The sequence below is a fragment of the Phycodurus eques genome, chromosome 22, assembly GCF_024500275.1.
Source record: "Phycodurus eques isolate BA_2022a chromosome 22, UOR_Pequ_1.1, whole genome shotgun sequence".
Lineage (NCBI taxonomy): Eukaryota > Metazoa > Chordata > Actinopteri > Syngnathiformes > Syngnathidae > Phycodurus > Phycodurus eques.
The window spans coordinates 2282667-2308975 of NC_084546.1; the positions used below are offsets into that span (position 1 = coordinate 2282667).

The 26309-nt window shown below is 49.4% G+C and overlaps 2 protein-coding genes across 2 annotated transcripts; one reads left to right on the plus strand and one right to left on the minus strand.

Moving 5' to 3' along the window:
• The first annotated feature begins 82 nt into the window (after nt 1-82).
• On the plus strand, nt 83-5621 carry lhfpl3 (LHFPL tetraspan subfamily member 3). Its single transcript, XM_061667210.1, has 4 exons — nt 83-950; nt 3292-3522; nt 3967-4021; nt 4130-5621. The coding sequence occupies exons 1-3, from the start codon at nt 509-511 to the stop codon at nt 3987-3989; spliced, it is 696 nt and encodes a 231-aa protein (XP_061523194.1). The 5' UTR covers nt 83-508; the 3' UTR covers nt 3990-4021; nt 4130-5621.
• Nucleotides 5044-25898, minus strand: kmt2e (lysine (K)-specific methyltransferase 2E). Its single transcript, XM_061667163.1, is given in 24 exon segments — nt 5044-6503; nt 6506-7208; nt 7282-7361; nt 7902-7981; nt 8052-8326; nt 8436-9032; nt 9556-9779; nt 9851-10001; nt 10079-10378; nt 10452-10781; nt 10995-11180; nt 12038-12136; nt 12599-12851; nt 12928-13037; nt 13113-13230; nt 14236-14366; nt 14437-14637; nt 14713-14751; nt 15321-15505; nt 16386-16525; nt 16614-16843; nt 16921-17032; nt 20526-20713; nt 25515-25898. Coding segments are annotated over 23 exon segments (4986 nt in total). The 5' UTR covers nt 20600-20713; nt 25515-25898; the 3' UTR covers nt 5044-6135.
• Nucleotides 25899-26309: the final 411 nt, after the last annotated feature.

A 26309-nucleotide genomic window follows, 5' to 3' on the forward strand; every position in this document is an offset into this window, starting at 1 on the left:
GAGTGAAAAATGTATTAATTGCCTGACTTTTTATGAATGAGTCATGGCAGCTGTTTATGCTCGAAATGCCGCTATAATTTGTGTGTATTTATTGATTCTTGGGATGCGGATTGGATTACGTGCTCGATCGAGTGCGCGTGTTCACTGAAGCCACACACACGCACACGCAGAGTGTATATTAGGCGACGTCCGACGGGGATTAACGGATGTGGGTTATCCCTGAAATATCCACGGCGGCTGTTGTGCATCTGATGCGTCGAGCGGACTCTTTTTGAGGCTGTAAACAGCTGCTTGCATGGGCGAATTTGTTTATTTGCGTGCTTTTATTCTGCTGCATAAACGATTGCAATTAAGTGATGCTGTGACTAAATAAGAAGAAGGAAGAGGAGGAGGTGGACGGTGGTGACTGAGCCCTCCAAGCCGCGGATGTGCAGCTGAGCTCGGGCATCTTTCCCGTCGGGGGAGGCGGAGGCGGTGGAGGAGGGGGAGGCGGTGGAGGAGGAGGAGGATGGTGCCCGGGGCGCCGAGCGCCGGTAGCGGCACCAGCATGCTCCCCGCCTCGGAGGCAGCCAAGATCTACCAGACCAACTACGTGCGCAACTCCCGCGCCATCGGCGTGCTGTGGGCCATCTTCACCATCCTGTTCGCCATCGTCAACGTGGTGTGCTTCATCCAGCCCTTCTGGATCGGAGACGGCGACAACACCCCGCAGTCGGGCTACTTCGGCCTGTTCCACTACTGCATCGGCAGCGGCCTGTCGCGGGAGCTGACGTGCCAGGGCAGCTTCGCCGAGTTCTCCAGCATCCCGTCGGGCGCCTTCAAGGCCGCCGCCTTCTTCATCGCCACGTCCATGGTGCTGGTGCTCGGCTGCATCGGATGCTTCGCGCTCTTCTTCTTCTGCGGCACCGGCACCGTCTACAAGATCTGCGGCTGGATGCAGCTGGCTGCAGGTGAGAGGGGAGCGCCGGTGGAGGCTTCGACCCCCAAAATGGAACCCGAATATTCATTGACGAACCCCTCACGAGCTTACCATTTGGTGCAGTTCTTTTGTTGATTGTTCGGTTCCAGTTGCAGCACCTGCACCGTGTTGAGGTTTTGGTTCAGTTCATTTTGGTCCCCCATTATTGTTTGGGCCAGTATTTTTGGAAGCATTCACAACTTGTTTTGGTACCCTACACGGTTCTATCCAGTACTATTGGTCCCTCTTTGGTACCGTCTCATGAATTGGTTGAATTCTTTTGGGACCCTCTTCAACGTTATTGCTTGCTTCAGTCATTTTGGTCCCCGAGTTCATTCAGTTCCATTCACTTGTTTGGCTTCGTTCAGTTATTTTGCTAACCCTAACCCCAAATTTGGCATTTGGGTCAGTTCATTTGGTAACTCCCGAGCTTCAGTATTTGGTTCCGTGATTTCGATACACCCTCCTCAAAGTTTTTGCTCGGTTCGGTTATGTTGGTAATTCCCCAACTTTAGCATTTGGTACCGTTATTTTGATACTTTTCGCAAGGTTATTGTTTGAATGAGTTATTTTGGTACCCTGCAAATTATTCACTTGGTTCAGTAACTTTGTTAACTCCCTCACTTTAGCATTTACTTCAGTTACTTTGGTACCCTCCAAAGTTATGATCCATGTTTTTGGTACCCTCAATGTTAACAATCGGTTCAGTTATTTTGGCACCCTAAACGAGACCCAAAATATCCAATATGCACACTCATCTTTCGGTCTACAAGTATTGGCACTGTGATTTCAGTGATATAGGTCTTTAAAAAGTGCAATATGAGCGTATTAAAAATGCAGCCGAGTCAGCAGGAAGTGATGGTAGGGTTGGGAAGTGGTTCTGGGGGGGCTCTGACGGCTGTAAAGCGCAGACGACTTGTGAGGATTAAAGGGGATCACCTCTTTTCACTAATGAGGATTTTCAAAGCCCAGTAAGTAATCTCCCCAAGCGCGCGCCCATTGACAACTTGGCAACCAACGAATGCTACGCTAAAGCTAAAATAAGGCCTTGTGTCTGCAAGATGGTAAGCATGTGACTACATCCAACCGTACGCAGAAATGTACTCCCATACTGGCATATAAGTTGCTCATTATTGCAACACGATTGTGGTCGTAAAGGCAGAAGTTGTATCTAATGGCTGCCTTGTTGCCGGGCGAATTCTTGGGAATGTTTTCAGCGTGTAGTGTTCTTATTTTAGACTGCCTGCCTTTGAAGCTGGGCTGCGACGCCGTGGGGAAATGACGCCACTGGCGCGTCGCCAACTTCTGACGCTGAGAACATATCCCGTCTCTTTTTTCCGCAGCATTGAGCGCACATGACTGAAGGGAATTTGCGATCTTGTGAAAATCCAGCTGCAATGAATGCCGTGAGGTCTTAGAGGCATCATTAACCTTTGTCCAGCAAAAAAATGTGTGAACATTGTTAATAATTGTTTGTAATTGTTTAGAATTATATAACATATAATAATAAAATGTCATCAAATAAATTAAATAATTAAAATTCCATCAAATACTGTCAATAAAAATGTCCTAAAGTCACTAAAAATTAAATACGTAAAAATGCAAATATATACATATCATTGTAATTTATTTATAGAATTTATATATTATATATAGACTAAAAAGAAAAGAAAAGGATCTATACAGGTTGGCCAGACAGAGGGCTAGAGATGGGAAGGATGTGCAGCAGGTTAGGGTGATTAAGGATAGAGATGGAAATATGTCGACTAGCGCCGGTAGTGTGCTAGCTAGATGGAAAGAATACTTCGAGGGGTTGATGAATGAGGAAATGAGAGAGAAGGGAGAGTAGAAGTGGCAATGATTAGTAAGGGGGACGTTAGAAAGGCATTTAAGAGGAGGAAAAAGGGAAAGGCACTTGGTCGTGATGATATTCCTGTGGAGGTATGGAAGCATCTAGGAGAGGTGGCTGTGGAGATTTTGACCAGCTTGTTCAATAGAATTCCAGTGTGTGAGAAGATGGCTGAGGAATGGAGGGAAGGTGTGCTGGTGCCCATTTTTAAGAACAAGGGTGATGTGCAGAGCTGTGGGAACTATAGAGGAATAAAGTTGATGAGCCACACAATGACGTTATGGGAAAGAGCAGCGGAGGCTCGACTCAGGACAGAAGTGAGTATTTGCGAGCAACAGTATGGTTTCGTGCCTAGAAAGAGTACCACAGATGAACTAATTTCCTATTTCAATTTACTCATACCAATTTGCCCAACCGCGTCAAAAATCACTCAAACTTGAATGACTAAAACGTGAACACAAACTTGAGTTTCCCCCGCCCGCAGGCACGTGTCTGATCCTGGGCTGCATGATCTACCCGGACGGCTGGGACAGCGACGAGGTGAAGCGCATGTGCGGCGAGCAGACGGGCAAATACACGCTGGGCGCCTGCTCTCTGCGCTGGGCATACATCCTGGCCATCATGGGCATCATGGACGCCCTCGTCCTTTCCTTCCTCGCCTTCGTGCTGGGCAACCGCCAGGACAGCCTCATGGCCGACGAGCTCCTGGCGGACAGTAAGTAACGTCTGTCTTGACGAGACTGTAGGGGAGGTGGGCGACTGTGAACCCATATAAATGAAAGATTACTTCATATACTGTACTTACATACAGTATACGCAACACATTGATGAATAACCAGTTTTGAAATCAGAAGCCTATAAAACATGTTTTTCAACTATTAGATTTCTTTTGTAAGGGGGATTGGTAACAGAAAAAGGCTTGCCAATCTCTCAATGGTTTACACCAATTTTGATTTGCTTTCACGGGCCATATAAAATGAGGTGGCGGACCGGAGCTGGCCCCCAGGCCACCAGTTTGACACCCGTAGTCTAGTATATTATGTCCCTCAAACTGTGGTTAATTTCTATGCAGAACGTGAATTCGGATACAACACCGCCCTCAGCTGGACAATATTGGTACTGACACCATTTAACTGCTTTCTCATCCATTTTCTCCCAGAGTGCGCTAACAACGCCATATAACATGCGAGCCAACCTTCCCATACGTACACGAGGTGAGGAATGCGAGAGTAATTCGATTTTTGTATCAAGCTGAATTAACTACAACCAGATTTTGGTGTTATTTTCTGTTCGTGACGTCACCTCTCCTGCTCCGACCTCAGGCTGAGATGATGGAAAAGGTCTGAATCCTTGAAGTGGACGAGGAACTCGGAACATTCCATCTGTAAAACATCATTTAGCTCGGACGCACTGCTCTTTGGGCATTTTTTGTTGGTTTTGTTTTTTTCACGTGCTGCTGGCGGATGAGATGTCGTCCATGCAGATGTGAAGACACCACCTAACCGGAATAAGACTTTTCATGGAGCAAATTCATGCTGTAATTTGCCATTTTGCTGTACTTAAATGTTTGATGTGGTTAAGTAGCGGACGTGACAATTTTTAATTTAAAAAAAGATATAGTCGATGTGTGGCTATAACATGCGTGTGGTATTCTGGTATACTAAAACCCTTCAAAGTATTATGGGAAGAAAAACAAAAAGAAACATTTGCTAACACGATCCATCTACCTCTCCAGTTCAGTCTTGATGCGTTTGTTTTGTGTGACTCGTAAAATCCATGTACAGGTACTGCAAAAATAAGTGGACATGACCATATATGGCGGGGAAAATCTATGTCGAATTTAACGGTGGTGGGTGGGACTGTACGTTGAACACCTCCCTCTGGTGGCCATAATTAAAGGTGCAGGCTCATAGGCTCATAAAACTTGGAATAACGCTTGTTTTTTTTACAGTTTTTAACTAGTATTTGCATGGATTTACACAATACAAAAATTTAAATGAGTGAACTGAAGAGGCAATAATGGCCACGGCATACTAGAGTGTATTTATTCATTTCTGGAGTGTATTTATCAAGGCTGAATTGTTACCTTGAGATTACTTCCTGTCCAGAAGCCAACGTGACGTTCATCACTTTCCCCAAAAAATAAATCATAATAATTTTCGAATAAACGTGTGCAGCGGTGTGCGTTTCCTTCAATTTACCTTCCCGCACTTCAAGAAAGCGAACGCAAACAAAAGTGTTTATGAAACTGTCATAACAGTGATTTATTATAATGAACCATGAAAAGAGCCAACCAGTGCAGTGTCTGTGAGCTCCTCCCCTTGGCACAAACACACTCACACACAAATAATAATAATAATAATAATAATAATAATAATAAAAAACAGGACAAAGTTGAAAAGTCCAGAGAGGGTCAAAATAAAAAATAAAAAATAAATGCTACACACGGAAACATTCAGCTTTGCCAAGAAGAGCGCTCGTATGTACAACCATGTTTGAAAAATGGTGGGGGGGGAGGGGCAGCGATTTGTACAGGCGTAGAAAAAAAAAAAAAGAAAGCCGATATTTACAAACGTGTTCCTGGTGAAAGCCGGCATCTATTATACATTTAATTACACTTTCTACAAGTAACGCTCCATTTAAAAAAAAATAAACCTACGGGAGAGGTGCTCGGCCCACCTCGGAAGACCACCATACACACGAACAGAACCGCAGCCCGCCGAGGTGGTGAGGCCACCGTCTCCCGCAAATTGTTTTCTGCGGCGCTCAACAGATTTCTGATGTTAGACGGAGGAATTAAAAAAAATATGTCTTTTTTCTATACAAAAAAAAGCTATAACGCGCGGCTAGATTAAAAGAAAAAGAACAGAGACAACAGACTGACAAGAAGAAAGAAGAAGGAGGAGGAGGAGGAGGAGGGGTAAAGGCTGGAATGTCCATTGCTAAACAAAAGTGCGGGTGGGACAACAGAACAGGAGCCCGAATGAGACGCACAACAGTCAAGCCCCCCTCCACCCGTCGCAGGAAGGAAGTAGAAAACGAGAAGACCGCTTAGAGCACCACGTGGGGTTGTCCATCTTTTACAGTTTGTCAGTCCTTTTTTTTCCTTACTTAAATACCCTTTTATCCAACAATCAGCTGTTTTTCCACTGGCCATAGAAAACGTATCTACACTGCCGCTTGTCTAGGGTTGCAAAATTACGGTAATTTTCAAAGTGGGAACATTTCCATGGGAATTAACAGGAATAAATCAGGAATTTACTAAACTGAAGTTTGGCTCACAGTACAGTACAAAATTAAATTAGCCTCAGTTAATTCCCATCAATACTCATGGAAAATTTCCAACTTGGAAGCTTTTCCCTTGGAAATTTACCAGAAAGCTCCGCCCCTTTGCAACCCTAGCCTCGTCCCAAAACCTCCTCAGTGCCACCCTGTGCTCAGGTAACCCGAAGTGTGGAAGGGCGTTGAGGAGGCGGGTGCTCCGCGGGCCCCGGCGGGCAGCTTGGTTGCGGCGGTCGGAGCTGAGCCCTGCTGAGTCTGTTGTGGGGGTGGAGGCGGGGGCGGCGGCAGTCCGGTCTGCTGAAGGGATGGGGGATACGCGGACGGGGGCACCGAGGGGTTGGCGAGCAACGTGGTCTGAAACCCGGCCAAGTTCTGAAAGTGGTGGGGCTGCATCTGGGCGCCGCCGGACGGGTTGGGTGGCGGCGGCGGCGGCGGCGGGGGCGGGGTGAGGGACAGGGGCGGCTGCTGGTGCGTCGAGGGCTGGCCCTGGGCCAACGTGGGGGCGGCGGTCAGCATGATCTGCTGGATGGGGGTGGGCTGCAGGTTGACGTGTAGCAGGGCGGGGCCAGACATGGGGTGGGGGGGTGGCGGCGGCGGGGGCGGAGGCGGGGCGGCCGAGGTCTGGTAGTGCACGCTGCGGGGAAGAGTCTGCATCAGGGCCTGAGAGCCCGGCGGGTAGGAGGGTGTCACCGCTGCTTTGAATCCAGAGAAGGGGCCCGCCGAGGGGGCAGTCTGAGCGGGGAAGTAGGCCGTGGAGGCGGGCGGCGCCGGGGGAGGAGGCGGGGGCGGTGGCGGTGGCGGGGGCGCGCCCTGCACGTTGTACTGGACGAACGAAGGCGCCGGGGCTTGGCCGGTGCTTTGGTTTTGGGACAGGGAGGAGAAGAGCGCCCTCTGGCTGCGGTAGGGCGTGCCCTGAGGCTGCGCGTGGAGGTGCGCCTGCACTGGGTAGTGCACGGGGGAGGAGGGCGGCGGCGGGTGCAGCTTGGTCGGGGTGACGGGCGCCGATTTGGACTTGGCGGGCAGCTGCAGGGTCTGGTTCGCTGCTCGAGGAGGACCGTCGCCATCTTCCTCTTTCCAGCTTGAGGGCAACGCGGAAGCGACTGGACCAGGAGAGCCCGGCTGGCGGGAAGCCACGAAACCATAAGAAACGTACCGGTCGGAACAAGTTGAGCATAATGCGGTGATGACTTACTGCGTGAGTAGGGGTCTTCTGGGGTCCGGGAGATGCGCAGTCCCTCGGTGTTGGTGTCTCTCCACCCTCGGCTTCACCATCTTCAACAACAACAATTCCAAATGACACAAACCTCATCCGACTGGTTGATTAACTTCATTGACCGAGTTTTTTAGCTGTTGTATTCGCACAGCGGTATCTTGTATCTTTGGATTAAAAAAAAAAAAAAAAGCATTTTCTACTTTGTGTATTACGATCTGTCAAAGAATCAGACAAAAGAGAAATGTGTGCTGGTTTACAAACATAAACAAAAATCATTTAGTGACAAAAAAAAAAAATCATTTTATTTTTGTTTAAAAGCTGAACTGCAAAGTCAATTATTTAATCAAGAGGGAATATATATATATTTTTTAATTTAATATACATTCTACTGCTTCATCTTATTTTGAATGGATAAAATAGAAATGCAAGTTCCCCGTTTTGCCATTTATGATTCTGCTGATTCTGATGTTTGATGGTATCATTCCAGTTTCGGTATCGAGGAAATTCATACAGATATAGTAATTAAGTCTGACTCTTGGCATGGTGGCAAGACTAGTATCTAACATGATTTTCCTTTTGGGAGATTGACAGCCACTCACCTGCATCTTTGTCTTTGCTGAGCAGCAAAGCTCTGTGGTAGCCGCGCTCGCGAGCCTGCTCGACAGACGTGGAGGACGTCCTGAGAGGAGAACGTCCGTTAACCCAACGGCAAACGCACAAAATGTCACGACATCATCTCGACAGCCTACCATTGTCCCTCTCCCCCTTCCCTCTCTCCCGCACCCTCCGACTCCTCCGCGGACGACAGCTCCTTGGCGCTGCAAAGTGCTGCAGAAGAAGGAGGGGGAGGTGGAGGAGGAGGAGGCGGCGGAGGTAAGGAGGCCTCACTGCTGGTTTCCATGGCGACAACGGGGAAAACGTCCATGCTCAGAGGGGGCACAGTGGACACAGGGGAGCCACACTCCATCTTGGAGCCGCTGCGGCGAGCTTCGCGCTGCCGCTTCCTGTATTCCAGCAGGGAGACCTTGAGAAAGAAAAGTGGCGGTGAGTGTCACGCAAACCACAAGAGGGCGCTGTCGCACGGCGCTGTCGCACGGCGCTGTCGCACGGCGCTGTCGCACGAAGGAGCTCACCTTCTTCTTCTGGGGGGGATTCTGCGCAGACCCGCCTCCCTCGTCGCCATTGAGCGAGCGCGAGAAGCCGGCCGCGCCTGCGTCTTCCGTGCAGGGGTAGAAGAGCGGCCCCTGGCTCTCACTGAAGGCCGGCTGGGAGGCCGCCGCTAACGCCGCGGGCCCTGCCGCAGCGTCGGGTCTGAAATGAGTCTGCAGGGGTTCCAAGGTGTGCGAGGGGGTGAGGTCCCTAAGGTTGGAGTTGACGGGGGAGAAGCTGAGGCCGGCGGGTGCCGTCGGGCATCTTTCCGGGCTCTTGATCCAGCCGGGGAAGGACGAGGAAGCACACGTTTCGGCAGAGGAGGAAGCCTCGCCGCCCGCGCCGCCCTCCGCCGCCCCAACGTCCGCCCACTCCTCCGCTACGTCCGCACACTCTACAACAGGGGGCAGCTGCGGACTCTCGGGTACTGACGTCTTGGCTTCGGGCGGGAGAACGTCGGAGCTCGGTGTCCGACTGGAGGGAGACGGGATCAGCGAAGGAGGACGATCTGCCTGGTTGCTAACCTCTAACAAATTTGCTTTCGTGCTGACGTCTGGCGAGCTTTCCGTTGATGATTCACTCTGTAGAGAACATGAAACGTCATCATGAGTCATTTCAAAACACCTGTGGGGGGGGGAATACATGAACAAGAGTTTTCCTGCAGGTTATAAAAAAAAAAAAAAAAAAAAAAAAACCTGAGATTTTTTTTTTTTTACTGCATTGGGGTATTACGTCACACTAATACTTGAAAGTCAGCCCAAAAAGCAAAAAGCTCCGAATGAGGGATTTTGTGGATTTTCAAGTCAAATTTTCAAAGTAAATATTGTGTCTTTTATAACCAAGCACATCTGATATGTCAGGTGAAAAAAACTCTTAAAAGAACATTATAGCTTGCACATTAAGCTTGTCAGAGGTGTCTCATAAACTGAGTATAATTCAAGGTGACGTGCCTCAAGGAAAACAAAACGTTAAAGAACAATAAAATTGAGGTAACTAGATCACAGAGAAAGTATTTGTTTGAGCCAGTGGGGGGTGCGGCATACATATGTGTGCTAATAATCAGAATGGTACCAACTCCGCCTCAATTTGAACCCTGACATTTACCTCCTGGGTTGTAAGTGTTTGCGTTGGGGTGCTGGCGAAATGCTCCGCTACGGGCTCTTCGGTCCGAGGCTTCGGCGGCGTGGAGGTCAGCACGGGCGGCGCGGATGTCTCCGATTGGTCGGCCCGGGTGGGCGTGGCACAAGGTGAGCCGTAGGGCGTGGAGCTCTCCGACATGCAGGCGTCGAGGGGACTCAAGCGGCGCTTTTTCAAAGGCGTTGGCAACTCTGAAATAACATACAAGCGTCATACACTTTTTTTTTTTTTTTTGTAGATCTGTATTGTTCAAGAGTCGTACCTGGCAGTGAAAGGGAGCCGTTGTAAGGGAGGGGGCTGTCTGAGTCTCCGTTAATGCAGGGGCTGAGAGGACCCTCGCTGGGCACGAAGAGACTGGGTCTTCGGGCCGGACTGGTGGATCCCTCCTCTTCGAGCGCCTGCTTTAACCATCGCTGTTGCAAAGAAGGAGCTTGAGTACGACAGCCGGCGCACATTTCTATAAAGACCGCAGTCAAGGAGAACAATGCACCTTCTTGCAGGAACCGGTGGTCGGAGGCATTTCGGGCATTTCTCTGGAGCGGCGTCTCCCGGTGGGGACGCCGGGTGTGGTGGGGCTGCGGTTGGCCAGGAATGGCGAGGAGAAGCGGACGTAGTGTTTGGGTGTGCTGTAGACCTGCGGCGAACAGGCCAGGCCCGGCAGGGCGTTGAGCTGGGTGGCGAGGACTTCGGGGTCGCTGCTGATCCGCAGCGGCCGCTCGGGCGCCGGCTCCGGGGTGCGCGCCGCCAAGCGATCCGGCTGCTTCTCGCCCACCCATTCGCTGACAAAGTGCTGCGCAGACAAAAAAGTGTTTAGAGCCAGCTGACTTATGATGTCATCCGCTGCAATTAAAACGCAGACGTACCTTTTTAGTTTTAAAATTCTTGCTCCCGGAGCGGTTTCGGTCGGGCGCCGGCGAGCTGCTCTGCGGGGGGCTGGCGTCCGGCGGCTGGGCGGCAACTGCCTCGGGCTCCGGCGCACTGGGCGGCTCCCCCTCGAGAGGTTCGGTGGTCAGAGGCTCCACGGGCTCCACCGGAGAGCCAGGGGCCAGGTCGGAGCAGGTGCTGATGGTGCGAGCTCGCCGCCGCTGCTGGCCGATGTGTGTGCGGTTCCTGGAGAAGCTTTTCCTGTTCCGCGAGCCTTTGACCTTGGCTGGCTTCAACCCCGGCTCCTCTTTCACCTCTAGAAGAGGCGGCTAGCGAGACAGAAGAGGAGTTGCAGCTGTAACAATGATGCAATATGAGACAAAGAAGAATGAAATGGGCTGTGTTTGGACTCCCTTCATATCCACTATAAAGTGCCCCTTTAACATTTTGTAGTGGTGTTCCAATGTGTAGCAAGAACAGATTATTTCCTGTGTGACTGAAGGATTCCGAACACGCCCGTAATGCATCATCCGCCGCCCTACCTGTACGACAGACGGGGAGTCTGCCGTCTCCGGAGTGGCAGGCGGCTCCTCCTTGATGTCGCTGCGTCCCCCGAGCTCGGGCTTGACGCTGCCGATCCGTTCCAGCGCCTGCTCCCGCCTCTTCTCCCGCTTCTCCATGCGTGCGAAGGCCTGCAGGATGGCCTCCATCTTCCGCTCCTCTCGCGTCTGCGGGGAGGAGGTACAAGAAAGACGAAGAGGGCGCGGAAGATATTATTAATCAGCGGCACGCGGAGCATGCAAAGGGTTAATTTATGCTACGGGGGGCAGAAGCTGCTGAGAGAACGTGACCCCCCTCAGCTGAAGACAGAAAAAGTCAACAGGAAAACTGCAGTGGCGGGACAAGCAGAAGGTTGGAAAGCTACCTTCAAAAACATCTTTTTGGCAAGACACATCGTGATAATGTATGCAATTTGGAATGGGAGTATGTTACCAAAATAACTGGCAACACGCTTGCACCTTCACATTAGACAGAGAGAATCCATCCCTCTCTGATGAGTCAGCGCTTTACACCCGGGCTCCACCATGGGTAATGACGCTGACTCCAGGGTAATTTCCAGAGCGCGCCCGTGGTGTGTAATTTTTCCAGTGTTTAGTCGACCCCCGCTCGCTCGTTTTGATACCTCCCACGTGTAGGGAACGTAATGGAGCGCACTGGCGAGTACGCGGGCCATTTCACTCGGTGCGTGATGGGACAGCAGTTTAAGAGGGTACTACTGGGGGTCTTTTTTGGGGGCCACAAAGCAACGGGCAATGAGCAAAGCAAAGGAAAGAAAATGGAAGACAAAAGCAAGACAATGGGGGGAAGATCAGTATTGATGAGGAGGAAGGAGGCAGCTGCACCTAAACCAAATCAAGCCAGAATTATCAGACCACACCCAGACACACACAAGTGGGGTGTGGAGGGGGGACATGTGTGTGTGGGGGGGTCTAGTCGTCATTTTTGTCATCTTCACTCTGTGCTGGGCGGCTGCAGGAAAGCTACTAAAAAGCTTGAACGGCGCCGTTTGCTTTGGCACACTTACCATCTTCTTCCTCCTCTCCGCAATCTGTTCCTCTGACTCCATCTCTACTTCATTGCTAATGGACGTTTTGTCTTCTAGATCCTCAAATAAGTCGGGATCCTGTAAAAGGGGGGTGGGGGGTGGGGGGGAGAGGTGGCGGCATGACGCTTTGTCATTCAAGTCTGGCTACAGACGAGAGTGAAAACAGGTGAGAGCAGCGGAGGACAAGGAAGGTGAGGCGGGAGAGAGTGGGGCTGTCACCTGAGGGGTACTGGCTGGGGTGAAAGAGGGGGGAGGGTTGTGGTGTAGTCTGCTTGTGCTTAAAGTGGGCACAAAACAACACTGTACACCCACTGGCGTTGATGTGCACCCATAAATGAATGGCTATCACTTCCTTTGTTGGAGCGAGAGAGCTTTACCTGTTGTGAAGTAAACTAACTGGAGGAGAAAGGTGACGAAGGAGGTTAAACTAAATCGAAAAGAAAGGGACAAACAGTGGAAATGACATGCAGAGACACTAACAAAAAGACATGCATCCACTGTGGAAAACACAAAAAAAATAAAAATAAAATACAACCTTACCTGGTTGTTTGAGATGGAGAGTCGTAGGGGAGACAGTTTCCTCTGCTTGCAGTCGCCCACGTTCTTGCCCTTCCCCTCGCAGTCCACGCCCATGTTCTGGTTCTGGCCCAGGTCCTCCCGGCCAGGGTCCTTGTCCTTGCGGCTGTTCCGCCGCCGCCCGCCGGACCCCAGGTTCTCGGTGGGCTCCAGGTTGTGCTTGAGCACGGGGCACTCGGGGTTGCTCTTCACGCAGGCACAGTCCACCTTATATTTACTGCACGTGAAGCAAATGTTGAGTTCCGAGGTGAAATAATGTTGCGATGGCCGAGCGAGCCGAGTATGTCGCTCACCAGCTGCCGAAGTCGTAATCGAAACCGATGGTGATCTCTGTGCCTTTGGTGATGGGCCTCAGCGAATAGATGTACAAATGCAACATGCCGTCCTCAATGAGGTGCCGCACCTGAAGCGTAGCGAGGAGAGCGTTATAGCGGGCGTTAACGGTCTGAATGCATGGCCGTTGGGGGCGTGGCCTCACCTCTGCGTTGGGGGTGCAGGAGCGGCGGACGAAGCGCGCCTCGTTGCCGAAACAACGCGCGTCCACACACATCTCCAGTCCGTCGAATTTGGAGTAGAATAACACAAAGGGGTACGGTCTGGAGAGGAAGCAGACAAGAGTGAGCTTGGTTTCTAAAGCCACATGTTGTGCTTGCATTATGTACATTTCGTCGGTATTCACTGCTCTGCATTCTGGGTGGATGGTAGTCTACACGGACAGACAGTTTTCTGTTTGTAATTGCACGGGATTGTTTTGTTATGGGCGGCACGGTGGCCGACTGGTTAGAGCGTCAGCCTCACAGTTCTGAGGACCCGGGTTCAATCCCCGGCCCCGCCTGTGTGGAGTTTGCATGTTCTCCCCGTGCCTGCGTGGGTTTTCTCCGGGCACTCCGGTTTCCTCCCACATCCCAAAAACATGCATTAATTGGAGACTCTAAATTGCCCGTAGGCATGACTGTGAGTGCGAATGGTTGTTTGTTTCTATGTGCCCTGCGATTCGCTGGCAACCAGTTCAGGGTGTACCCCGCCTCCTGCCCGATGACAGCTGGGATAGGCTCCAGCACGCCCGCGACCCGAGTGAGGAGAAGCGGCTCAGAAAAATGGATGGATGGATGTTTTGTTATGACGTGAATTGTGCTCCACACACGCTAGAAAAAGAAACCGTGGTCTCAATGGGTTTTATTTTCTAGTTAAATCAGAGTTTTGATTGATAAAAAAATTAAATCAAGGGTTATTTGGCCACTTCCCCCTGAGAACATCCAGTTTGAGGCACAGTTGTTCTTTTGTTGGCAGTCATCTTGGTCTCATGATGTCAACATGTGAACGGCATGATGACAATAATTCTGATTGAACCAGGAAATATATTGCTCCATTCATGGAACAAACACCTGAATTTTGCCATTCAACTCCTTGTTAGACAACAGCAGTTTTTACAAAAAGAACTGAAACGAAGAACTCGACATGTGCGTTCATAAATTTAGGTCAAATGAAGTTCACCTGTAAAGGTCACAGTGCATTTAAGGTTCATCCTGAAATTCCACCCTCAAGTTCAATATCCCTATCTTTTTGTGAGTCGTCGAAGTATTGTGTGTCCCGTTACTGACCTTTTGAAGAAGTATCCGTTGGCTTCAAACTGCTGCCGAAGCATAAACTTGCCCCTGTACTCGATGATGAGGGAATCCGGGGCCAAGTCCCTCATGGCCTTGATGATGATCTTGTTCTTTTGAACTTGACTCTGCACGAAAACGCACAGCGTGAGCCGCCGGTCTGACAAATGACGAAACAATAGCTGGTGTTTGTCGTACCTCCACCGGGGGCTTGAAGGAGGCCAGGTGCGTGTTGTAGGCCAGACTTTTGCCGTCGCCTTGCTCCTTGACGCGCAGCAGCACCTGCACGTCCTCGCTGTACTGATTGCTGCTGGCCTCCTCATAGCGCTCCATCCACGTCTTGATCTTGTTCTCCCACAGCGCCGGGTGCTCCGCCGGCTCCTGCTCGGGAGCGGCGCCCTGGGCGAGGAGAGGCAAGGGCGGGGTTATTCGAGGACCGGCACAGGTGTCTTGTTGCTTGGCGTGTATTTTTACCTTTACTCTCGAGGACTTTCTGGAGCCCTCTCGGAAGGCCTGCGGGGAGAAATTAAAATGTAAACATAGGAGAAAACATGGCATGTTGTCTAATATACACTACTCACAAAACATTAGGGATATTGGGTTTTCAGTTGAAATTTCAGGATGAAACTCAAATGCATTCTAACCCTTACAGGCGAACTTAATTTGACCTTCTCGACCATAATACGGTATGATGAAAGTCGAATTGAAGTGACGTCATTGATCATTGACGTCATTGATATTTTTGCTGCACAGTATAGCCGTCCCTAACCTTGTTTGCGACACGGACCAGTTTCACGTACACATTTCAAGGGACAGGTATCAAAACGAATGATTAGAAATACAACTCAGTATTATGTGAATTACAGTTTTTGCGATTAGTGGGAGCCCAGCCCGTGTTTCTCTTCAACAAACCAATCCAGTCTCATCTTGTCTTCTATAGCAGAGTGTGTATAAAGACGATTTTCTCAGAAGTATTTCTCCGTTTCACTGTTTCTAGTTCACTTGTGTTTTTATTTAGGTTCATCCTGAAATTTTGAACTTTTGGGGGGATGTGTATATTTATGCACGTGTGTGGAAGTTACCTTCTTGGCTCGTGCAGAAGATGCCGGGGGGTCCTTGTCGCCGCTCTTCTTGCGCTTCTTATCCACCTGCTTGGTGCCGAGTCGCCCGGTGGTGAGGGTGATGGTGGTGGGCGTGTGCTGGAAGGTGGAGTAGAGCTCCAGAGGCACCTCATCCCCACTCTCCGTGGCGCTGGTGTCCCCATCTACTTGAATGATAATAACACGGCGGCACAGATTCGACTCATTCTTTACGTATCCACCAGGTGTCACTGTTCAGAGAAATGCGCCCTGACACGGCCTACAACCCGACACCATCGTGTTACAATCAAATTGCAGTCATTTTGGCTGGCATACCACAACTATGTGGTACAGACAGTGTTGCCAAGTCATTTGTTAGGAATGTTACTCAAAGTACGTTTATTTGTTGGTAAAAGTTGCTCAATGATGGTGACACTGCATGATGATGTAATTGTGTCATACGTAAAATATTACATAGATTACATGTTCACAAACCATGTTGACAAAAAAGGTCAAGTGTTAAGATTACTTTGTTTATCACCACGTTTTTATTCATAAAAGTCATAAACACAATACATTATAGGTATGTTGTATTTATAGCTACATTCAGTTTTAACAGTAGTTGTTGCACTAAAAAGCAATTTAGCGTGCACTTTATAGAGAAAAACTTCTTTAAATCAAATGTGAAGTCTGCAAGACTAGCTTGTTTTTTTTGAGTGAATACATTATTGTGTAGCATCACGAGAAATGTGGCACGTTAGCATTTGAGTCACTTTTCAAAAGGTTTCCACACAAGTTTCGCGAGCCTAATGGCATATAAAGTCATTTATAACTTACTGTTATCAAGTCAATAAAAATAAACAATAAAAATAAATACATATCCTTTGCCGCGGTTGTTTTCTGAAAACCTTCAAAAATCACTGAGGCAACTATGCTATTAGGCTAATGATTTTAAAAGTAGCGAAGTTTGCTTTTTGTGGGTAAAGTTGCTAGGGTGGTGTGAAAAGTTGCTTAATCGAGAGAGAAAAGTGCAAAGTGGGCATTAATGGCTGCTCCGCTCGGTCCTACCCGACAAACATTCCCGTTTCCTCGTCTGCAGAAGAACGGCCCTCTCCCGATCCAGGTGTCTCGGCTGGCAGCGCTCGCACAGGTATGTCTCAGGAATGTTCTGCCTGTCGATGCCCATGCAGTCGATGTGCTGCCAGGCGCTAGAGAGCAGAATCAAAGCAGAGAGTTGAGTCATCGGGCGACCGCTGAGGTGTTGTGAAAGGGCCGCGTGTTTAGAGGGCGGCGCACCTGCACTTGTCGCAGCAGATCATGTAGCCGTCGTCGTGCGTGAAGCCGCAGATGCAGCGGGTGATGTCGGCCCCGTAGCTGCCATCCTCGGAGGTGCTGAGCGTAGTACCTGTGGATGCTTCGTCCTGGCCGCCCGGAACAAACAACCCGCCATCGCCCTGCCGGATCAACATGGAGGGGGGAGGCGAGGCCGGCGGCGTGGGCGGGGGCCGCGCCCCATAGTTATGGTCCTGGAGGGCGAACGGGAAGTAGTGAGGCGCGGGTTGATGAGGAGAAAGCTTTGCGGTTGTTCACTCGAGGTACTCACAGCATAAGGCAGGCCGATGTAACTGTGGGAATGGTGAGAGCTGCTGCTGTAGATCTGGTGCGGGTAGCTGGACTTTTCTACCACCACGGGGCTGGCCTCCACTGACTCTGGTCTGCAAACACACACACACACACACATACACACACACACACACACACAATACTCACATTAGCTAGCAGACAAAATTAACATTGTTTTCTATGTGTTTGCACGAGTACGGACGTATGCAACTGGAAGCACCTGTCTGTCTACGAGGTTGTCACAGACACACAATCGTTTGTCAGGTTGGCTCACCCCAAACCTGTAGATCTACTTTACACACACACACACACAGAGACACACACATACACACACACACACACAAATCTGCGCGCCAATGGCAAGAGCCTGTTTGGCCATTTGTGACCAACCCAACCCACTCTTTGTCACACAGCGGACAAGCTTTATAGAGGAAATGGTGTGATCCGAGAGGGAAGTAGCCATTCATTTTAAGCTTTGTACAGTGTGGAAAACAGCCCTTTTTTTAAAGCAACATCTCCAAGGTCTAAGCTTAATAAATGGACCTACTTCTAAGCTTAATAAATGGACCTACTTCCATCTAATTACATGTAAGCTAATTCTGGAAAGTTTTTATGAGCGAGGCAACATGCATTAAGCTATTTCATCTTAATGTGCCTAAGTAAAACAGGTGAAACACTCAACGCAGAGTCAACAAGCCATGCGGCATTTCACACATTCATACACAGCTTGACTTCTTAATCCTCTACAAGTTATACGTTTATAACACCCACCTTAAACCAAGAGGACAAAAGCGATCAAACGGGTTGAACTACATTTAAAAACGCAAAGTTGCCCCCAACTCAACTTCCACATTTTGGCGCTACAGTACCTGCCAAAAAGCCCTCGCGGAGCACGCTGCTCAAGTCGACACTTCCTGCACACTCTGCCGCTGCCTTGAAAACTGAACAAGTGTGTGCACGAGGTCTTGAGGCGGAACTGTATTGAGGCGTGCTTGTGCGTAACTGTTGTTTGTGTGTCTACACTACTGATTAACTGCCACATGGGCCCTCCTAACCGTCACGGGCGTGAAAGACACTGAAAACGAAAAAAAGAACAGCGAGCACAACCTTTCACTCATCAATCATTAACAACACCAAATCGGATGTGAACATAGTGCTGTGCAAAAATAAGACTTTTAGGTCACTAATTATCATAAATAAAGGAAATGAAACAGCTGCTACTGGCGAAAGTGTCACATATTTAGTGTGACTTACCTCTCGCACTATTTACTGATTTACTGTCAAAGTCACCTCCAGGGAAAAGCTCACTTAAAAAAAAGAAAAAGTACAAATGTGTAGTCTTTTACACCCCCTGCTATGTCGCGGATCTTTAAGTGATTGTTTCTATGGGCTTTTACAGTGCACAGCCAAGTACGACTTCAGTGAAGTACCACGTTGTGCCGCAACATGCCGGGCAGCACTGACCGCTACTGAAGGTAGATGCGGGGTAAATGAGGAGATGGAAGGAGGCAGAGAAGGCCCCCTACAAAGCTGCAGTTGTTCCCACAGAGCAGCGAGAATATATGTTTTTGAGTAATGTTGTACCATATGGTTTGGTTACACATTCTGGCATTTAAATATACAATGTTTCATTCTTTTTTGTTGCAAGTTATGCTGCTGTGTGTGTGTTTAAGTAACTGTTGTTAAATGGTTTATTTTTACCGTAATGTTTCACATTATATGTTAGTATCAAGTTTGCGGCCTTTCATCAATATATGGTTTGATTGAACATTTTGGAGTTTGAAGATGCAATGTGTAATTCTCTCTTGTTGTATGTGTCAGTTTTACGGTAAACTTCAACTCGAAGTGACAAAACAGCTTGATGCAAGCACACTTGGTCTCTTATTTGGAGAACTGTGCAAGCAAGAGACTGAGACCTAAGGGATACTTCAAGATTAATACTCAGATAACTAATACTACTAAGGAATACTTTATAAAGTGTATTTTAATAGGTTTAAGTGTGTTTCAAGCGCGTGGAAGAGGTAAAACAAAAAAACAAAAAAAACAACAACAAAAAAAAAACATTTATATGGTCTCGCTTTATTGCAGATGTTTCCACCTATTGCGGGTGGGTCTGGTACATATCCTTGCAATAATTTCCATGGGTTTAAACGTACATTACACTTGTACAGTCAAATGTGCAAACAAGTGAGCCAAGTTGTGCAGTGTGGAGGGAGAATGTGAACATAACTGGAGGGTTTGTATCATTCATGTGAAGTCGAAGCACAGGGGAGAGGGAGGGACGGATGGAGGGAAGCGCAGGTGTGGAAACGTGTGGGGGAGTCGCTGCTGTATTAATTGAGGAACAGATGTGAGTGCATACACGCAAAAACAAGGGACGGAAGAAAATCGGAGACGAGCGGCCAGAGGTAACGCCTTTCGCTCCTCACCAGCTGCCATGGCAACGCTAGCAACTCCGTCAGGCAGGCACACGCTGCATTAGCCAACAGCTGGCCAGCCCTGCTGCATACTTGAGGGGATGTGGAAAGGACACGACGCAACTCCCTCCCGCCATCTTTTCCCTCAGCGCGGCCATTTTTATTCTGAAATCTTTTCAACGACAGCGGACGGACAAAAGAGCAAGCAGGAGAATCAAGAAGGAGCGCACGTCCCTCCCGCACCGTTGGACGCAGAGCTCTACAGAGGAGGAGGAGGAGGAGGAGGTAGCTTTGCTGTGAGGACCACCTGTCACTCAGACCGCCGCCATGGAAATGGACCTTGCGCAGTGCAGAGGGGAGGAAAGAGGAGGGGACGTGATGGGGGGGCACGGGCAGATACCATGGCAACCCAAGCTGTCACCGCAACAGATCTGATGAAGGCAAAAAGGGGGCGGGGTCTCCCCATCGTTTAAAGAGACAGACACCATCTTCCTCCCCTCCTTGTGAGCGGATGACGCGTGTTATTCTTTAGTCATGCGAGAGCATCTTGCTTCATTTAAAGCCACGCCAGTGTCCTTGACAAGCAAACTAGAGAGAGCGAGCGAGAGAGCGGGAGGGAGGGAAGGCGGGGAGACGTTAGGCTTGTTGCCATGACAGCGCGCACCTTTCTGCCCGAGCGGCTCGACGCGGCACGCACATGAGCACGCATCGGGCTGCGATACGCTAGAGACGCAGGGGGCACACAAAATGATGGCCGCTGCCATTTTGACACGGGCGGATGTACTTAACGGCAGCCACGGTTAAGTGCAAAAACAATCAATGGCGGGGGCGCAACTGTCCATTATTGCAAGTTCCTCTCCTATAATTGCTTTGTAGTGGAAGCATTACTATTAAAGATATTTAATAAGGAGAGGACACGTAGAATGCGAATTGTTGAAACTATAATGAGACGAACGGAGACCTCTGCCAATTTGGATTGTGTATGCCTTCATAAATCAAACTTCCTCCATATGTCATACTTTTGTCATTAGGTTTTAAACATTATTTACTCAGAAAGCAAGGGAAAAGAGTGTTTATGATCAACGTTACATGAAAAAGCGGGGGAACATTCACAGAAAAACAGAGCAGCGCAAAACCGAGGGTGGTCTGGCGGCCCGTGCATACTTACTCCGAGCCTGCCGCCATGTCCAGGTACGAGGCGTCTACTGCTGTGTCCACCCCCACGGGGATGACTATGCTCATGACGTTCTCTGCTGATCAGTTCTTGTCCTACTGAGTCCAGAGAATGGCAGTCCAAAACACTGAGGCATGCCATCCACAGCAGTCATTGCAGACATCTAAGTGCATCCACAAGGCCTAGACGGAGGAGGACAGAGATGTAGACAATCAGTGTTTGCGTTATAAACTGAATGTAAACACACAACGGTCAGGTGAGGCTGCACTAAAGCTGCACTGTGACCGAGCTCCCACAGAGGGGCGCAAGAGAACACACGGTAGCTGACAGCCATGGTAGGAACACGGTTAAGACTAGTTGCTTTTAAAAAGCACATAATGTAACTGTTGGGAATAAACGTCGGAATTCTGGGGTGCGTGTGTTGTGAACATCCAGACAGGAGCACGTGTGTCAGTCTGGCTGGCCCGGATACAGAGCTCTGTTGATAAGCAGGATTAGCGGGAGGGGACAGATGCCGGGACGAAATAGGCTGGAGGTCACACCTCCGCCGGGCCTCGCTCACTCTGGGGAATATTGAGTGACCGAGCTGGCAACTCCAGGCCTGATTAATCGCAGGAAGACGACCCCAAGTGTCAGTCGCGTCTACCTCTTAACATAGCCCCGATTCCTCTTCGTTTGCAGGGGGAAACGACTCATTGAACCGATCGTTCGAACAAGGGACGGGGCAGTCTGCCAACAACAACCAAATGTCAGACTAGCCTCTTCCTTTGCGTTATCAAACAGCGGCAGTGTGTTTACGGCCAATCCGCTTGACTCCCACGTCATCCAGAGGCTCGCTTCCTGTCTCGGGAACGCACATGACAGCACGAAAACACAGTCAAGACGGACAAAAGGCGGTTGAGAGAGCCCCCGAGTGGGGGAGAACGAGAAAACAAGTACATTACAGAAGCATTCCTGACTAAATCTAAGCTTTGACTGCCTCTGTGTGCTCCTCCCACTTCCTTTACAGGAACTGTCCATCACCCCTGGTGTCATGCGGCCAAGAAAAAGAAGAAGAAAAAAAAAAAAAAGAAACACCACTCTTCCCTCTGCCCAGTCACCCCACCCAGTCGGATTTCTTTCCCTCTTCTGTGCACTTCCTAAATAAACCAGAGACACAGAGCAGAGGCGAAAGGATAGGGGCCGAGGGCCGAGGGCCGACGGGCTCCGTCTGACAGTGACGCTACACAGCTGCGACCGTGCGTGGACTCTGGGTGGCGACGTTGAGTTGACACACAGTGTAAGCCAGTCTCCGAGTGCTGTTACACAGTGGAGTCATTGTGTGGGGAAGGAAGAAGAAGAAGAAGGAGGAGGAGGAGGAGAAGAAGAAGAAGAAGAAGGTGTCCTTTCTAAGCCCCGCGAGGGAAAACCCAGACCGCCGCCTCCTCTACGTGTTTTCATTGTGGTTTCTGCTGCGAGCTCTCTGAAAATGTTTTTTTATTTTTATTTTTTTTTTTGATAATGGGAAAAAATACAAATTCAAACACTCCCCACCCACCCCACTGCCTCATCTCACTGCCAAACAGCAAACAGATGTGCCTTGACACCGTCCTGCTAGGCGGCTGCAGTGACTCAGCTAGCTAGCGAGCGGAATCAAACACACACAAAGTATGGCCCAGATGGAATGTTTCCACAGTGGCCACAATGGGACACGTCCAGCCTGCCCTTTGTAAAAATCGCTGCCAAGTGTATGCCGTATATCAGTACATTTACGGGGGGTGGGAGCGTGCGTATGTGCACATTAACAGAAGACCCCAACGAGACTCTTTAAAAGCCTTTAGGAGGAGTTTGACAGCGACAGACGTGTCACAATGTTTGTGCCCACTACCTAGCAACTAGCGAGGGGCACTCCTGTACGCTGGCGGTGAAGAAAACTAAGAAAGCAAAAGGAAGTCTGAAGGACTGCATGTACAACAGCGTCAGGACATTGCACGTAAAAGTTTTTACAACAGTCTGAGTTAAACAAATAATTACAAACGCTTGTCACATGAACTATACTGTCTATCGCCACTTTCCGTAAGTACAGGTGAGGTGGCGTCTCCCTTTTAAATAGCACGTGGAACTCGCTCCTTTACAGAGAGGGGAAATAGATTAAGTTTGGCTTCTAGCCGACAGCTGTGAGCATCAATAAAACAAACAAAAGGTTTCTACATGTCTCCACAGGTCCTATTGCCGCTGCCTTTTATGACCCACTGCGTGCAGTGATGTTACATCACCGACATCAATGCCGGAGCCCGTTTAAAAACCCAGGTCAGAACACTGACACCGCCGAGGAAGTTGTCGGGCCTTGGCGGAGGTCTGCCCTCTTGTTAAACAGAGGGCTCTGTTACAGGGCAGCCAGCGGCACAAAAACAGGTCACCTGAGCCGAGCCTCCTCCGCCCAGCTGGGAGGTCACGTGAGTGTGTGGTGCTAAACGGGAGCCGGGCGCATTTGTATTGTGCGGGTCTCTCGGGGTGCAGGTACCACATGAGTGAGATCACTGGAAGGTAGGTGGGGGAGGGGGGTGGGGGGTGGTGAGACTAGTGCCCAACGCACACGCCAAGCCCTACATGGTGAGGTCTGCGAGGACAACACTTCACCGAAACAGACGTGAGACCATTTTGTTAAGTTAAAAAGACAAATTCAACCCAAGCGCACACAGACGGGCCTCTGTTTAGCCTTGACAAATTTGTTCTAAACCTCGTCTGTGTGGTCTCTCCATTGCCAGTGAAGAATAATAATGCATTTATCCCCCGATGGACGGCTTTGTCGCACAGGGAAACGTGGTCTCCAATGGTCCTGAGGTCTCCAGCCAAAAGGCACCACAAGATAACACATCCAAGTCAACAATCTGAACAATAACAAATAGAACTCGTTTGGCCTAATTATGCTTCTGCGTGTTGATTTTAATTGGATCGTGTATTAAATTGGGAGGAGGCAGAAGAAGGTCGTGTCTCATCCAACATGACAGCAGTCACGTCATATTCTTGCCTTTTGAGCAACTATTTTAAAGGCATCTCTTTCTCAACTCCAAAATGTACGTTTTTTTGGTGACTACAGCAACCATTTGAATGTATATGCGTGTGCAGTTGCTTCCCGGTGAGTGTGTCGGCGCTGCAGTGAGGGCTGCCGGTAGGGGTGTGGAGGCGACAACGTTGCTATTATGTTACCACAACAGGCTGGCCGCGGACGCCATTTTCCTGCCGCTTTTTCGTCGTCGTAAAGCCGGCGGAGGCTCGCCAGCCACGGGGAACCACTATGCCCCCGCACTCGGTCGCCTCGCTCCCCGCACAGGCCACCCTAAGTATCAGCCCGTTCGACGAGCGTTTGGTTTCTGTGTGTTGAGTTCGTAGAAAGCCAAGCTAGCGAGCTAATGGGCTAGCAATTATGTGGGGCCACTTTGGACGGATCTAAACGGCCATCGGAGCACCAAGACGAGGCAAATGCGGCCCACTTGTCCGACGCGGTTACGTGGAAAAGTGAGACACATTAATAACCGTAGGGTAATTCCACTTTGTGTCGTCAGTGAAGGTCAAAACGGCGGCGAACGGAATAATACGTAACTAGCTGGCTAAAGGCTAAGCTAGCAGCGACAATGAAAAGTGGGCTAATGTTTATTATGCACATTTAACAGTAAGAGCCGATCACGTCTGCGTTGGTCGACTAACACTCGCGTGTAATTACAATTCAATAACTTACTAGTGGGTTACCTTGAAATAAGTGCGGTGCCTTTTTTTCTTTTTTTAGCATATATTTATTTAATTACAAACTATGACATGGGGCGTCCCCTCCCCCATGCTTGCAGCATTCGAACCAAATACCCACTCAGACATCGACACCAAATCACCTCGCTTTTATAGTCAATTTACGGGAGAAAAAAAAACGGCAACATTCACTTCCCCGTGGGAGCACTGATTCTATTATTACATTCTTATTGCCTCGTCTAAAAAAGCCCCCCAGGAGCATGGGGTCAGTGCGCAATGTAAGACAGGCATTTAAGCCATTTCAGCAGCTGCCTGCTGTTTGCATGCAACTCTGAGAGGGCACACACACATTTGTACACGTTTGTTTATATATGAATGCTGGAGCTTATTGTTTCTGAGGCACTTGAGCTCGGACGGAAATGAGCTGCGAGCGAGCAAGACGGGAGTCACGTCGACTAAATTTAAGTTGGTAACGAGCGCACATGATCTTGTTTTCTTGTACGGCGGCCGAAAGACACAGTTGACTGGACACACACATGCATAAGCTCCGATCAAATGCGTACTTAGGAAACGTGTCGATCGGAAGCAGCCATGTAAATAGTGCGTAAAGGTTGGGGGCTGAACATTGCGCAGCGACACTGTGTCGAACCACGACCGCTGTCATATGTCAGGATCCCCTTTACTACATCGTACCTACCCACACATTGCATAAAGATCCAGCTCAACGTAGATTCGACTTTATTGATCGTTTTCACAAAGCCTTGACATTTTAAGCGTTACGCCCCCCCCCCCCCCCCCCCTAAATTGTGAAGTTCAATCGGGTTTATGTCTGTCTCGGCTGACTTGGTTTTACTTCAGCGATCACTGCGATGTGCACATTATAACTACAACACTATATAGCTTTTTATGACGTTGAACGTACGGCCACTCAAACGTTGCCTCTCCGTATCTGTCATGCTAATTTGGGCTATAGCATGTGCTAGCTTGTAGCCACCAAGCGCTCTTTTGGCGTTGCCAACTTGACACATTAGTAGCTTACGTCACCTGAGCATTTCTCCCTAAATGCTGAGTAAATTCGCATTCAATGGGGTAGCTGAGGTCTTAAATACAAGCGAGGCTGGGCTAGCATGGACGCTAAACACAGCCGATACAACGTTAGCCAGTTTCAGCAAGAAGTGCCAGCTAAAGTAAAGCCAACAATAGCCTTCCAGCTCGGATTTGTGCTAACCTGACACAAGCAACAAACTGCGGTGTACCTACCGTGTAATATCCACGTTTGGGGGGAGGGGAGGGGGGTCCAGGGAACGAATAAGGGAGCAGGGCAAGACCCTCGCCGCTGTCCACACAGCCTCCACAACCAAAACAATACTTGTGTCCACACACTGCGGATCACTAGCAAAAAGCTCGAAAACCTTTGGATTGTCGCCTCGTCCTCGAGATACTCGTCTCCTGTCCAAAAATCCCCGCCGCCTCTGGTGCTGCCCAAGGGAAGATGGAGGCCCGGGTCGGCGTAGCAATTGAGGGGGGGAAGCGTTAAAAACAAACTATTCGCTGGGCAAAGAGCGACTTTTAGAAATTAGATCCCCCTCAAAAGCAGTCTCTTTTCCCTTTGCAAAAATGGCGGCCCTGCCAGGACTGTGGAGACTCCGCCCCCCCCCCTTTCCCTCCTCCCTCCGCTGCCCCCCCCCTCCTCTCCACCCCCCGCCCCCCTCCCGTCAGGAAGATCGAGGCCCCGCCTCCACGTCCTGCGGGGTGACACGGTCCATTTCGCAGGGGCCGCCGTGCCCGATGCGCGCGCACGCCGGTGTTTCCTCTTGGCAGACATTTTTTATTTTTTATTTATTTTTTATTTATTTTTTAACAATTAACTTTCACATCTCAACTTAGTGCCAATATGGTTATCATTAATTGTGGAATAAATGTCATATACACGTGGTTTGTCTTATTTTTGTGGTCTGATTTATTTATTTATTTTTGCACCGCTATTACGTCATTATTACGGAAACCATTAATACAGAACAAAAAAAAACGCAATGTAACAACATGCAACTGTCG